Source organism: Salmo trutta, chromosome 9, assembly GCF_901001165.1.
Source record: "Salmo trutta chromosome 9, fSalTru1.1, whole genome shotgun sequence".
Classification (NCBI taxonomy): Eukaryota; Metazoa; Chordata; class Actinopteri; order Salmoniformes; family Salmonidae; genus Salmo; species Salmo trutta.
In genome coordinates, this window is record NC_042965.1 from 11,415,139 (window position 1) to 11,429,817 (window position 14,679).

A 14,679-nucleotide genomic window follows, 5' to 3' on the forward strand; every position below is an offset into this window, starting at 1 on the left:
ATTTAATTTGATTTGATTTTGTAAAGCTATCACCTTCAAGAAAAATATACTGAGCATTGAATCTGACAGTGGATCCCAGACAAAGTGATGCATGGTTACTCAAAGCAACTTCCCTGCCAAGCACATATTCTGTCCAGTACAATGGTTGATAAACGCTCACTTTCACACACACGAACGTGCACGCACTTACACACACTACACACATAACAACGATGCAGATCTGAGGTGCTGGATGAGTCATTAGATCTTGACTGTTGCTGGTTATCGTGAGTAAAGGGAACATTATCTCCAGCCATGGCTCACTGCACCTCCCTTGACTTAAGCTGAGTGTGTGTGTGTGTGTGTGTGTGTGTGTGTGTGTGTGTGTGTGTGTGTGTGTGTGTGCGTGCGTGCGTGCATGTGCGTGCGTGCATGTCTGAGTACCTGTGTGTGAGAGTGACTGAAATAAGAGTGAGAGAAAAGGTGTGTGTGTGTGTGTGTGTGTGTGTGTGTGTGTGTGTGTGTGTGTGTGTGTGTGTGTGAGTGCATGCAGCATGCGTGTGTGAGGGAAAGAGAGGGCTAAGGAGGAGAGAACAGCACATCCTGAGAACGTGTGTGTGTGTGTGTGTGTGTGTGTGGGTGTGTGTGTGGGTGTGTGTGAGTGCATGCAGCATGCGTGTGTGAGGGAAAGAGAGGGCTAAGGAGGAGAGAACAGCACATCCTGAGAACGACGAGCTTCACATCTGGTAAGAAGACTAATACCAGCTTTGACTGACTGACTCACTCCCCAGCATGAAACACTCCTCTACCAAAAGACACAAAACAAGCTGTGAATGTGCAAACAACAATTACTGTATAGACGGTGAGTAGCGAGTTGAGTAACAAGGAAAGTATTTTATTGTTTAGAAATGGCACAGTATTATGCTGCTATGATGCTCTTCCTATCCAGACGAACAGTAATTTTCCGTGGAACATCACTACGCATGCATACGGCACGCACACACTTCTCCAACAAGCTATCTATTGCCCCCCATGGAGCTCTGCAGCAGACTGCCCCCCACCCACCCAGTCTGGCTCTATATAGCCCACCTTAATAAAGATCTGTGTATCACAAGCAGCAAGGCAGGATGACAGAGATTGATGCTGCAGGAGAGGCGTCAGCAACTCTCTCTCTCTCTCTCTCTCTCTCTCTCTCTCTCTCTCTCTCTCTCTCTCTCTCTCTCTCTCTCTCTCTCTCTCTCTCTCTCTCTCTCTCTCTCTCTCTCTCTCTCTCTCTCTCTCTCTCTCTCTCTCTCTCTCTCTCTCTCTCTCTCTCTCTCTCTCTCTCTCTCTCTCTCTCTCTCCCTCCTCTCTCTCTCTCTCTCTCTCTCTCTCTCTCTCTCTCTCTCTCTCTCTCTCTCTCTCTCTCTCTCTCTCTCTCTCTCTCTCTCTCTCTCTCTCTCTCTCTCTCTCTCTCTCTCTCTCTCTCTCTCCTCTCTCTCTCTCTCTCTCTCTCTCTCTCTCTTCTGCTGGTCCTATGGGTACACTGAGTGATGGCTTTGCCTCCAGATGGATGCGATTCTGGCTGCACTATGACGTCACCAAAAGCCAATTTTCTTAACCTCCACCTCGGTCGCAGCAAAGTAACTGAGAGTGAGGCAATTTTTTCGAAGTTTGGGTATACACTATTTGATCCTGCACAGGACTAAATGGGGAGAAAGAGAGCTCTTGGGGAGAAAGGGAACAGCTCATTTTACCCAGTTTCACCACCTGTCTGACTTGATTCTTGAGGCCCCACAGTGCCAATACCTCTGGGAGCAAATAAAGCGCAGAGCTCCATCTCAACTCCTACTGTACCATGGTACAGTATCTAAAAATAGACCTCACATTTCTTCTCTCCTCCCTCAGTACATCAAAGTGTATTAGGATTCACTGTATATGATTACTGTAGATACACTGCAGATGTTGTTACATTTCTGATTATTTCAATCATATTTCTACAAATAGAAATCCGCATACAATGTTTATTTTATTACCATTATTAAAGTGCTCAGACCCAAGCCCACAAACATGGTAATAACATTACATGACAAATAGTGATGCATGATGAAAACGCCTTTAGATTTAGTCAAATTGTCAGTGCCAGCTACAGTAATGTTATTATTTCCACATTAACTCTGTTCCTGAAACTAATGCTTTGTCTTTAAGTATTTATAGCCATGTAATAATATTGAACATCGGCAGAGAAAGACAAGAACAGTAATTATCTCTCCAAAGTCCAACCCCAAAAAATCACTATGGCGACAAATGTGTTTGTGACAAATGAAAAGTGAGTCTGCCAACCTAACACTAAGCCACTCATTAATCCCTTCAATGAGAACTGTGAAGTCTCGACTATCTAACTGCCAAACTATTGCTCTAAACCCAACGTCTTCTTTTGACAAAGACAACCGAGCGTCCTCTGTTGACAAAGACAGCACTACCTGTTTACAGGTCTGAGGAGTATAGAGGAAAAATCACTCTCCTACGTAGGTGTGTGTGTGTGTGTGTGTGTGTGTGTGTGTGTGTGTGTGTGTGTGTGTGTGTGTGTGTGTGTGTGTGTGTGTGTGTGTGTGTGTGTGTGTGTATGCGTGCCTGCTGAGTGCCAAATCCAAGGTGAACTGGGATTGTGTAACAGCCACTCAGCCTCTCTCTAGCCAGGTGAGGCTTTATTGTCATGGAGGTAAATGGCAGATTTAGTCTGGCATCTGCTTGTGCTCATACTGTCCTACTGGACCAGGAGCCATGGGGCTTTCAAGTACATACTCTAGTCTATTGTACCGCATTAGCACATGTTAACAACACGCTCGGAAAATAACAACACTGGCTTGAATTCAGAACACAACACGCGCTTTGAATAAGATCTTTAAATAAATATACCTTGAATATCAAGACTGGATGTGAATATTTTAATCTTGATGAGGTAGTCCTAAGTAAAGAGGAAAACTAAAGCAACATGTTAATCCCGTAAAACAAATGCAAGATGACTGTGGGGAGTGAAGTTCTAGTAATTCAGTCAGCAGAGGCTTGGTAGTGTTGGGAATTCAGGGACAGAGAGGATTAGGCTGGTCCATTATTAAACCTCATAAGAGTACAGTACCTGAAATCGGTCACTAGAATTACTGATAATAATTACTAATATGATTACATAACTTATTTTATTCCTTTCACACCATTTTCAAAGTCAGAATGCAAAAAAAAACGGACATATGTTAGGAGCTTCTATTTTTGGTGACTTTGTCCTAGAACAGGGATCATCAACTAGATTCAGCCACGGTCAAATTTTTTCTTGAGTGGATGTTCGGGGGTCAGAACATAATTACAAATAATTTGTTCACTGCAAATTGATCACAAGAAGCCCAAACATATATAATATTTGACTAAAATATAATAATTTCAAACCTTGCTTATTGTTGTATGTGTCACGGATCCCCCCGGTACTGCTGCTCATTCCGTGCACCAGTTCCGGAGGTCTACGTCACCAGCCTCTAGGCGTCACTGAATTGTTTCATCACGCACACCTGGTTCCCATTTCCCCTGATTAGTAATTGTATAATTGTGCCCTTTGTTCACCATTATCTTGGTCGGTTATTGTTCCCATGTCCGTTGGTCTTGTGAGTACCTGTGATTTGTTGTTTCGGCTTTCGTGCTGCGTGTATTGTGCACTTGTGATTGCAGGTCTCGTCCCGTGTATTTATTAGAGGTTTAACCTCGTTTGTTTGGGTTACATCCCTGTGTTTTTGTTTACGTGTTTGTTTTGGGCTTCGTCCCCGTGCCTTTTCATGGCATGTTGTATATTTTTGGGTGGAGTATTAAACCCCCCCATTACGTATCACTGCGCCTGTCTCCAATCATTTATACAACGTGACAGTATACAATAACATGTGTCTCATTACTATACGTGGGAATATTTACCAATTTTTCTGAGCAAATATTTTGGGGTTTGTTATTATCATTTTAGAATTTTCATTGTTGGACAAAAAACACTACAAAATGTAAATCAGTTGGAACTGATTTCATAGTGTTTTTCTGGTATTTTAGGTCCAACAATGAAAATTCTAAAATGATGATGATGATAATAATAGTAATAATAACAATAATAATGAACCTAAACATATTGAAAGGCACTCATTTGATAAAAAGTCGTTTTTGACCAAAATGAAAACATGTCAGTTTGTCACTTTCACAAACTTTTAGTAATGACAGGCTTGACTACTTAAGACATTGGCCTGAATCTAGGTTTTGCCTTGAGAATTCCAGAAAATGTATAACTAAGGACACATTTTTCACTCCTCCCGTTGGACTTCCCAAACGCCAGTCTGGTCTGTCGAGTCTGCTCCGGAAGTATCGTGATGCTGTGCCTCTGGGTTAGAAAACTTTGTAACGTCACCGCCCAGCTTCATCAAGTGGGTGGTGCTTAGAAAACGTCTGCTCCCCGGCAGCCCTTACAGTGGATTCACACTATACAACCACATCGCACGGTTCAACATCGGAACCCATTCACTTTCAATGGAAGGAAAGCGAGAGAAGTGGAGTGAGTGGGGGGGACCGTTGAGCTATGCAGGATGGATGGGCGAGGGAGCTGAACAGGGTGGGACTTTATACAAATCCTCCGTTGATATCGCGACGCGAGTGACCATTTGAAGCTCACCATAGCTTCCAGCCGCTACTGGGTTGGCTGACAATGGCTGTTGATGCGTAACACTACCTAGTTTGCATGCAAGCTTGTTAGCACCCACATGAAGGTGAGGATAGCATGGCTAGGTGAGTGCTGCTTGTATAGCGTAAATGCGCAGTTACACCGCAGAGCGAAGACAGACCGCTCGTTGTTTTCATCTCTAGCACAAGGACATATACATATGACTTATATAGCTGTGTGATAATGAATGATGCCTACTGTACAAGCTTCCTTAACCTAAAATAAGTAAATAAGTAATTTTGTATGGAAGTCCAAAACTTTATTTTATGCTGGAGGCAGACACATGGCATTATGGTCATTATTCCCCAGGGCCCTATATAATCTGCTCTGCGGAGAACGCAGACAGAATCACGGAATACAGACATTATAATGGAATTCAACAATATTCCAAATGTATTGAACTTAGTAGGAAATCAACTAAATCTATTCAACTGATAAGAACGTTCATTCATTTGCCCACAAAATGCATGTGATTAACATTTTCCTGCAACTTTCTGAAATGACACATGAATGCCCATGTCTCTCTGTGTGTGTGTGTGCCGTTAGCGATGATGCTAATGATAACATTCTTCTGGTAGAGACGGAAAGGTTTTCCCAAAAGCCTTCTCAATTCAATGTTAACTACAAAGTAGTCTATGCCTACCTGGCAGAATGATATCAGGATTATTTACATCAATCCAGTGGCCATATGTTTTGCAAACTCCGCAATTATGAGTGCTACAGAAACATCGCTAACCAAACAACGCTTGCTGGAGTATATCTGTCTGTAATAAAGCCCTTTTGTGGAGAAAAAACGAATTAGGATTGGTCTGGCTGCCAAGTGGGTGGGCCTATGCTCTCACAGGCCCACCCATGGCTGCACCACTGCCCAGTCATGTGAAATCCATAGATTAGGGCCTAATGAATTTATTTCAATTGACTGATTTCCTTATATGATCTGTAACTCAGTAAAATCTTTGAAATTGTTGCATGTTGCAATTATATTTTTGTTCAGTATAATATAGACATTTTACAAAGTATGAAAAGGCTTATTCATTCACGTCATGAATTCACTATGATATCATCACATTTGTATATGTTTTATTATACTTTTATGTACTAGATTATTTGGGTTGAAAGGTGTTTTTTCCCCCCAGACATAAATATTGCCCTCTTGCTAGATTGATGAATACAATCATAACGAAACAGTGTAAAAGTGCTGCCAGCTCAAGAAGTTTGAAGACTATAGTGATAAATAATGCATATCCATCTGAAAGCTCATCTGTAGACACACACACACACACACTGGTGCATTCCTCTTCTATGGGGACTGAAACAGTGCTCGGTCCCCTTGCAGCAAACAGACACACCATCAAAATAAGTTCTGACAGCTCATCACTAAAGGAATGAGAAGAAAGTCTTTGTTCAGACAACCATGACAACGTGGCCATGTTGTCACTCAATCTGTCTGTTATATCCCACCAAACCCCTGAGACTATCCATGAAAGGGGAAACACATGATTGAAAAAAAAACACATTTATACTAAATTGAAACTCTGTACTGTACTATGTATTTGTACTATACTGGAACATATACTGTATACTGAAACTCTGAGGAGGAATGATTACCCATTCAGATTATCTAACCAATTAAAATGGCAATACCAAATTATGATCATACATTAAGAGCAGCCTGCTAAAGCTAAACCATTCAATCTCTATAATGACCATCAATTCATGACTAAATGAAAGGCATAAGCATCCTTATATAACTCCCCTACATAGTCTATGTCCAAAATAGCAGCACCCTATTCCCTACATAGTGCACTATTCTGACCAGAGCCCTATGGACCCTGGTCAAAAGCAGTGGGGGACAAAGTACCCAATTGTCATACTGAGTAAAAGTAATGATACCTTCATAAAAAATAAAAAACGTAAAAGTGAAATCCACCCAGTAAAATACTTCTTGACTAAAAGTCTAAAATAATTTGTTTTTAAAATCTACTTAAGTATCGAAAGTAAATGTAATTGCTAAAATATACATAAGTATCAAAAGTAAACGTTTTTAAAAGGTAAGGATAGCCTGGGGCACACTCCAACCCTCACACATAATTTACAAACTAAGCATTTGTGTTTAGTGAGTCTGCCAGATCAGAGGCAGTAGGGATGACCAGATGACCAGGCATGTTCTCTTGATAAGTGTGTCAATTTGACAATTTTTCTGTCCTGCTAAGCACTCAACACGTAACACATACTTCTGGGGGTCAGGGAAAATGTATGGAGTAAAAAGTACATTATTTTCTTTAGGAAAAGATATCAACTGTAAGGTAAAGTACAGATACCCCAAAAAACGACTTAAGTATTACTTGAAAGTATTTTTACTTAAGTACTTCACACCACTGGTCAGAACGGTGCCATTTGGGATGCAAACATAGAAGACAGCAGTGGCCTGACGGTGTTATGACCCACACCTACATGTACACTACTATACATCCCCCTACTTACTGTACTGCCATGGCTTTGAGGAAGAGGATTAGATAGCACCTCCTGGAAGAACAGCCTAAACAATTCAATATTTTACTATCATTTCTGGCTTGGTATTTTCAAATCTTGAGGTACCCTTAAGCATCTGCAACACAGTCTTTCAGACAAGGTCACAGTCTTTCAGACAAGGTCAAACTCTTTCAAAGTTGCCCTCAGAAAATACAGCCTGTCATGGTAAATACTTTCTCAGTAACCCTATGATGTCGCGTCTGAATGACAAAAGTAATCAACTTCAAGTTTGAAGTGTGACTTTAGCTAGCGATATCAAAGGATAACTTGCGGCAATGCTGAGCATGTGTGTGTTTTAGAGAGAGAAATAGAGAGAGAAGGACAGAGAGAGCGAGAGAGAGAGAGCGAGAGATGGACCGTTTCTCTTCACGTAGCTGCTACTGGATTAGCTAGAAACATTCCTCCTGACCGCTGTCTGTCGGTCTGTCTGTCTGTCAGCTGTTCCCCCATCCAGCCACAGTCTCTGGTTCGGCCTCTCTAAAGGTCACAGTCTAGTGGCATCCCTCCACTGCCTCTAATCTAATACTGATCAAGTAAACAATGAGTTGGAACTACTGTACATATTTTCCTAACCACGTGACCTGACCTAGAGAAACTCAACAGCTGACACTGGAGGTCTTATTCCCACGTCGGGCCACCGATACTGAATACATGTGTTCGCTCTAAGTTGATTTAGAAAAAAATGTGCTATATTATTATTACATTGTCTTATATGGAGTTTTCTTGACCTGAGACAATGCTTGGCTGCAGACACGTCGAGAGGCTAAAATAATGTCTACAGTATGAGTCTGCACAGCATGTGCTACAGCCAGCATTTGAGCTCACTCTCCAGACACTTCTGTCACTGCACAAAGAAAAGCAGAAGCCTGTCTGTGTTGAAGACTGTACTGTACATACTGCATGTTAGTACTGGACAGGAAGGAAGCAGGAGAGTTGAGGTATGGGTCAATAATCTGACAGAGACCATTATGGTCCAAACATTGAGTCACTGTTATATGACTAGCTCTAATAACAAACCATTTGAAGATAGCAATCAGCAAGGAATCTTGTCATGGCCCTGAGAAAGCCACATCCCAAAAGGAGCCTCTATTTAAGTGGCTGATGAAAAGTGCAGAGGGGGAATCCAAAGCAGGGAGCCATGGCTAGCTAGCTCCATAAGCCTCCACAGGCTTATGTGGGAGAAAATGGCAGGAAATGTCTGGCCCATTGAACAATAAATCTCCCAGAGTAGAACTGGGCTGCCTGTCGGCGTTTCTAACCATCCTGGAACAGTACAGACCAGCAGGAACACATAGGACACAGGAGAACATGCAGGAGAACAGAACTCATGTCCACTACTGTTGCCGCCATGTTGGACACACACGCACACAGACACACAAACTCACCATATCCATGAGTGCCTCCTGAAAGGGAAGTTGCTGAGGTGCATCATAGTCCTCTCCCTCGCCCCGTGGCAGAGTCCAGGCTTCATGAAGCCGCGTGATGAATCTTCCCTCTAACCTTTAAGACTCTATCTACACACACTGCCCTCCACACACTGTGACCACTCCCAAAACAACATCATGCCTGCCTGCCCCTTAGACTGCTCTGTGCTCTATACCATAGTAATGACACTGGAGGTCCACTTAGTCATTCCAGTGTTGGGCACAAAGTCAGCCTTTATGGAGTCATGTTATCAGCAGCTGGAATATGAATGGACTACATAATGCAAGGCCACCCCTGCTTGGATTAACAAAAGCAGTTTGGAGCATAAAAAATCGCCCCCCCCCCAAAAAATGCAGGGTTAAAACAACTATAAACAAAATCCACCCAATATGACAACGAGCAAAACAAGAAAGCAGTGCTGTAATGCTTCAGCGGTGTGAAGGGGAGAGAGTCCTCAGCACTGTGACCCAGGAGTCCACACAGGATCAGCTACTAGCTTCTCAGGCGGCTGCTCTTTTTTCCGAGGGATTCTTCCGGCAAGGATCTGGAAATCGCTGTCCCACATCCTCATGGTGAACGGGTTCAGGGATTCATCTCTCCGGAAAACATTCCTTTTCCTGACAGCCAGGGAAGACGGTCGGCACGGGAGCAGTCGACACTAGCGTGACAGGGCATGTCACACTCTCTCTCTCTCTCTCTCTCTCTGTCGATCTCTATCTCCCTCTCTTTCGCTATGTCTAGATCTTGCCTGTCCCCATGAGCTCCCGGGGTTGGAAGGGAAAGGGGGAAGAAAATGAGTGGAGCGCTGCGCTATTGTCCCTGCTCTCCCTATCGCTCTCTCACTCCCTCCCTCCCACCCTCACAGGCAGTCAGTCAGTGGGATGTCCTGACCCTGTTATGTGTGTGCCTGCTCCTCCTGTGTACAGTGAGTTAAACCTATTGATCCTCTTAGAATTCACAGCTCACAGGCTTCATTCAGCTTACAACTGGCAGGGAGAGGAGCGAAGAAAGCAGGAGGGAAGCTTTCCAGTCCTCTGAGGCTTGGTGTTGCTGACGTGTGTGTGTGTGCGTGCGTGCCTGCGTGCGTGTGTGTTTGTGATCAGAGTGTGGGAGAAGTGGTGACATCCATCATTTCCCAAATGTACGCGTTGTTTGTTTTCTATCATTTATTTTCTCTCTCTCACCATGTTTCCTTCTCTATCTGTCCACCCTTCTACACACACTTTCTCTCCCTACTCCTCCCTTCTCTCTCTCTTTCTCTCACTGTGTGCCGACACACCATTGGACAATGACATTTCAGACTGCAGAACTAATGCTGGCTCATGTTTCTGCGTCTGTATGTGTCTGTTAGTGTGCGTGTGTGAGTTTGTGTGCGTGCGTGCCGGCATGCACGAGTGCATGTGTGTGTAAGTGTGTGCTATCAAGCATTGGGCCTCTTTAGGTATGTTCTTAGCAGGAAACATGCTACAGTAACAGTACACAGGATATAGGCACATGGACCAAGCCAACAACAATCTCTGTAATGTAGACGTCTTCTGAGAGATGCCTAACTATATCTAAACTCATTAAAATCCCAGGCGCTAATCTCAAACCCCTGATTACATATGATTTTACATACTATGGAGTTTATGTACTACAATTTTTGATGTCACATAGGACAAAAGAATAGTGAAACAGGACTGTGTTTCCGTCAATAAGCATGTAAAATATGCTGTACATTGTAGACATCTGTGACTGTAGACATCTGTTACTGTAGACATCTGTGACTGTAGACTCACTCTCTTGTGTGTGCGAGTGTGTGTCATAGAGAGGTATGGAGATCCTTACAAAGAGATAACACGTTTTTGCAAAGACATTTTAAAGTAGTGAACTGGGTGGGGATTACTATGGGTTGGGAGCGATCAGCCAATGATCAGAGCATTGTATTCTTTTTCAAATTGGTTTGCCTAGTTTGTAAATGGCTTTAAGCTATATGATCGCCATCTAGTGGCCACAATAAATAAACAACCAGATTTGGTTCAAGACTCCAGCACTGTAGGTGGCAGCTGTAAGTCACCAATATTAGCTTTTTTCAAACATAAAAATAATAAGAAAATGTACTATCATAAAACTTCAAATATTAGCCCGGGTGTTATTTTCTTCAATCACTGAACACAACCGGCGAATGTTAGTGATGGGAAACCGAGGCTTTCTGAAGGCTTCGGCGATTTCACCAACGTGTGGCGAAAAACAGTTGATTGCTCTGAGCTTCATTATCTGTTCACAATGCACATTAGTGACATCTGATGGTCAGCAATAAATTGTATGATTATCAGATTTCATTTTTTTCCCCTTCTCAACTGTTTTCATCAAATCTCCGTAAGTCGTTCACTTCAGTAGCCTATAATCAGTTGGAATACCAGGTTTGCATCTTATATATATATATATATATCATGCGTCCCTTTTTTGTATTCAAGTTAACTATTTTTCAAAAACGGAATCTATGACATTTTTTTATGATGCTTTAACACAGAAGCTTATACTATACTAAATAAAACAAATTATTTTAACAGTGCAGAGTGGCTTCACATAAAACAAAATACTGAAATACTGTGCCTTCAACAGGATTCCACCTCATGTCCCTAAATGTTCCATAGTGCTCTACTCTACCTACTAAGCTACCAGCCAAATAAAACTTTTTGTACAAAATCTTAACTATATTTGTAAGTACGGTGTCCAGTAGAGATCGAAGTTTGAAAGCAGCAAAGACTCGAAGAAAGCACGGGAACCACAGCGAAATCGGTGGAATCTCACATTTTGCAACACGCGGTTTGAAAAAGCATGTGATCAAACGAAGCTTCGGACATCATTGATGACGTACTTCTGATCAAGTAATACACGCATCAGCACACTGCTTCAAAGTTAGTTCCTTAGCGATTTCGACGCATGACTCGAAGCGCCAGTATTAAACGAAACAACATTAGCGCTTATTAGAGACAGGCTTCTATTAGACAGGCTTCTATTTCCTTAATGCACACAGCTTTTGCTTAATATTTTTTTTAAAGATTACCACACTATTTATTGTGACCAGTATGACCAGTATAAAGATTATAATAAAAAATCCATTGCAGATCAGACTTGCAAAGGCTGCATACAGTATCATACACCCCGCCTATTTCGTGCTTCCTCACCATGGAGAGCTTGAATTTGATGTTGTGTTTTCCTTTTGGTGGCACCATGGCTAGCAACGATGACAGAAAAGTTTTATTTATGTTTTATGCAGATGACAGTGGGAATATCAGCGCTGTCGTAACCTCAACAATTACGTAGCTCAGTTGGTAGAGCATTGCGCTTACGACACCAGGGTTGTGGGTTCGATTCCCACGGGGGGCCAGTATGAAAGTGTACAAGAAGTTGCTCTGGATGAGAGTGCCTACTTATTTACAGAAATATAAACAATTCCTTTAGACCCGCAATTATTAGCTGAAATTTGTGCCAATGCCTGGCTATTAAAAAGGACATGCAACAATTTGAGACTCAGAGTTTAATAGAAATTTTACAGTACCTTAAAATGGTGCTGCCAATTTTAAAGTACGTGTGTGTGTGTGTGTGTGTGTGTGTGTGTGTGTGTGTGTGTGTGTGTGTGTGTGTGTGTGTGTGTGTGTGTGTGTGTGTGTGTGTGTGTGTGTGTGTGTGTGTGTGCGAGCATGTGATGCTGGGTTGAGGAAAGGGTTAGCCCATTCTGAGTATGTGAATGCGCATGTGTGAGCATTAAAACCATCATCCTTACTTACTTACTGACTTTATTGTCCCCATGGGGAAATTTTGTTGCAGTGTCATGTACACATTTAAAGTGGCGTTTAAATACAAAACAACCCTGGCTCTGAGCCAGTTGCTGTGCTCTGAAATATAGGATTCAGTCCTGCCTCTTACACAAATCCTGCCCAACGCACAGGTCAGCAGTCTCTCAACTCCTGCCAGGAGTCAGACTGCCTCTCCCCCTCCAGAAACCCTCTCTATCACCCCCCCCCCCCCATTAGAGAAAGAGAGAGAGGGGTAGAGGAGTGGAGAGGTGAAAGGAGGGGTGGTAAAGGGTTCATTTGGGAAGTAACCAAGTAGAGGAATTCCCTTCCTTTGACTATAATACATAGTGTACTGTGTATACTGTAATATTTTGATTTATTATAGACACACATATACTTTCACGCACACACACAATCATCCAAACAGGACTCTATCTCATCTAGCATCTTTGTGTTTAAATTGATGGTGGGTCCAGGTTATAAATAGCCTGTCTCTGTCCGTCTGTGGTGTTGTTACATAACGAAGGTCCCAGTGTTGGGGCTGTACCCCTGCTTTACTGAACATGAGGAGCTGTCACTAGCCATCCTGCAGCCTGCCACACTACAGACAGACAGGGGAGATGGAAAAGGCCATCGTGGTTGGTACCGAGACAGAGAGAGAAAGAAAGAGGGAGGGGGAGGGAGGGAGGGTGGGGTAAACATAGATCGACTGGAGATTGGAGAAATGGGAAATGGGAAAGGTCACAGTGGGTAAACATAGATCGACTGCAAGGCTCAGAGAGAGAGGGATGGGGAGAGAGAAGAGGAGAATGAGGGATGGGAAGATATTTAAGGATGGGAGAGAGAGCAGGATGGGGAGAGGGATACTTACAAGTCTTTTAGCTTTTCCAAAACCACAGAAGAAAAAACAAGCATTTGTCTGTGACAAAACCAATTTATATCCTTTAGTACCATAATATTACTATTATTATTATTCCATCAACTCACATTTCCACGATAGATCATCATCTGAATATAATGATCGTCAGAACTTGACGACAAATTAATTTACGAAACATCAAATCTTATTTCATTCTACAGCAGCACTTTCATTAAACCAGCCATGCTGCTAACACAACAAAACAGCACATTATGGATTCCTACGCTCGGAACGGAAATGGATGCCAGGGGAAGCGGATATCGATTTCATGTGCGCTGACATTTAGCAAAGTCCTTTTCTTCCTTCATCTCTAGATCAATAGCTGAGAGAACAGTGCAGGTACAAAACAATAGAAAAGGTACAGTATAACAGAAAAGGCACAGTACAACAGAAAAGGTACATACAGTACAGTAGAAAAGGTACATACAGTACAATAGAAAAGGAACATACAGTACAGTAGAAAAGGAACATACAGTACAGTAGAAAAGGAACATACAGTACAGTAGAAAAGGAACATACAGTACAGTAGAAAAGGTACATACAGTACAGTAGAAAAGGAACATACAGTACAGTAGAAAAGGAACATACAGTACAGTAGAAAAGGAACATACAGTACAGTAGAAAAGGTACATGCTGTACAATAGAAAAGGTACATACAGTACAATAGAAAAGGTACATACAGTACAATAGAAAAGGTACAGTACAACAGAAAAGGTACATACAGTACAACAGAAAAGGTACATACAGTACAACAGAAAACGTACATACAGTACAACAGAAAAGGTACATACAATACAATATAATGCCATTCCATTGCCATAGTGCATGATATAGTAATTTACACAGAAGTATTCCTCTCACTTTCTCACTGCTCAGTTCTCAGTCGCCACAAGGTGGTGTTGGCTTATTGAGAGATGCGAGGGGCTGCCATATCTATCAAAGTATTCTTCATCTCAATTTCGAATGGAAATACAAGAGAAATGTGAGTACAGATGAGTAAAGAGTGCCAGACCCTCTGTCCATCAGGCCTGAGAGAGGGTGAGACGGAGGTGGGCTATCTTGGCTAGATGTCCGTCAAACGGGTAGCTGTAGAAATGCCAAGGCCCCCGCTCACCCTCCTTGTCATTCATAGCCTGTGATGAGGTGGCATTTCACTAAGCGTTAACTCCTTTACCCATCAAATTATGCATTGGTGTTTAGATACACAAAACCTAATCTGGGGTTTGGTAGCATAAAGCGCTGGTTGGAGAAATAATGGGTTTGAGGGTCCCAATACTAAATGTTGCATAGACTTCAGTTGCAGATCAACAAGACAATTATTCCAC

At 42.4% G+C, this 14,679-nt stretch overlaps 1 protein-coding gene across 2 annotated transcripts in view; it reads right to left on the bottom strand.

Annotated features, from left to right (window-relative positions):
- The window catches only part of LOC115199866 (cAMP-specific 3',5'-cyclic phosphodiesterase 4D), a 175,951-nt gene that overhangs the window by 81,249 nt on the left and 80,023 nt on the right, over nt 1–14,679 (bottom strand). The window contains exon 1 of one of the 2 annotated variants that reach the window (XM_029762379.1): nt 8,614–9,454. The exons of the other annotated variant lie outside the window; for it this stretch is intronic. Coding sequence (XP_029618239.1) covers nt 8,614–8,699 — 86 coding nt within the window. The 5' untranslated portion in view covers nt 8,700–9,454. Of the gene's footprint in view, nt 1–8,613; nt 9,455–14,679 lie in introns of those variants that run through there. 2 annotated transcript variants of the gene reach the window in all.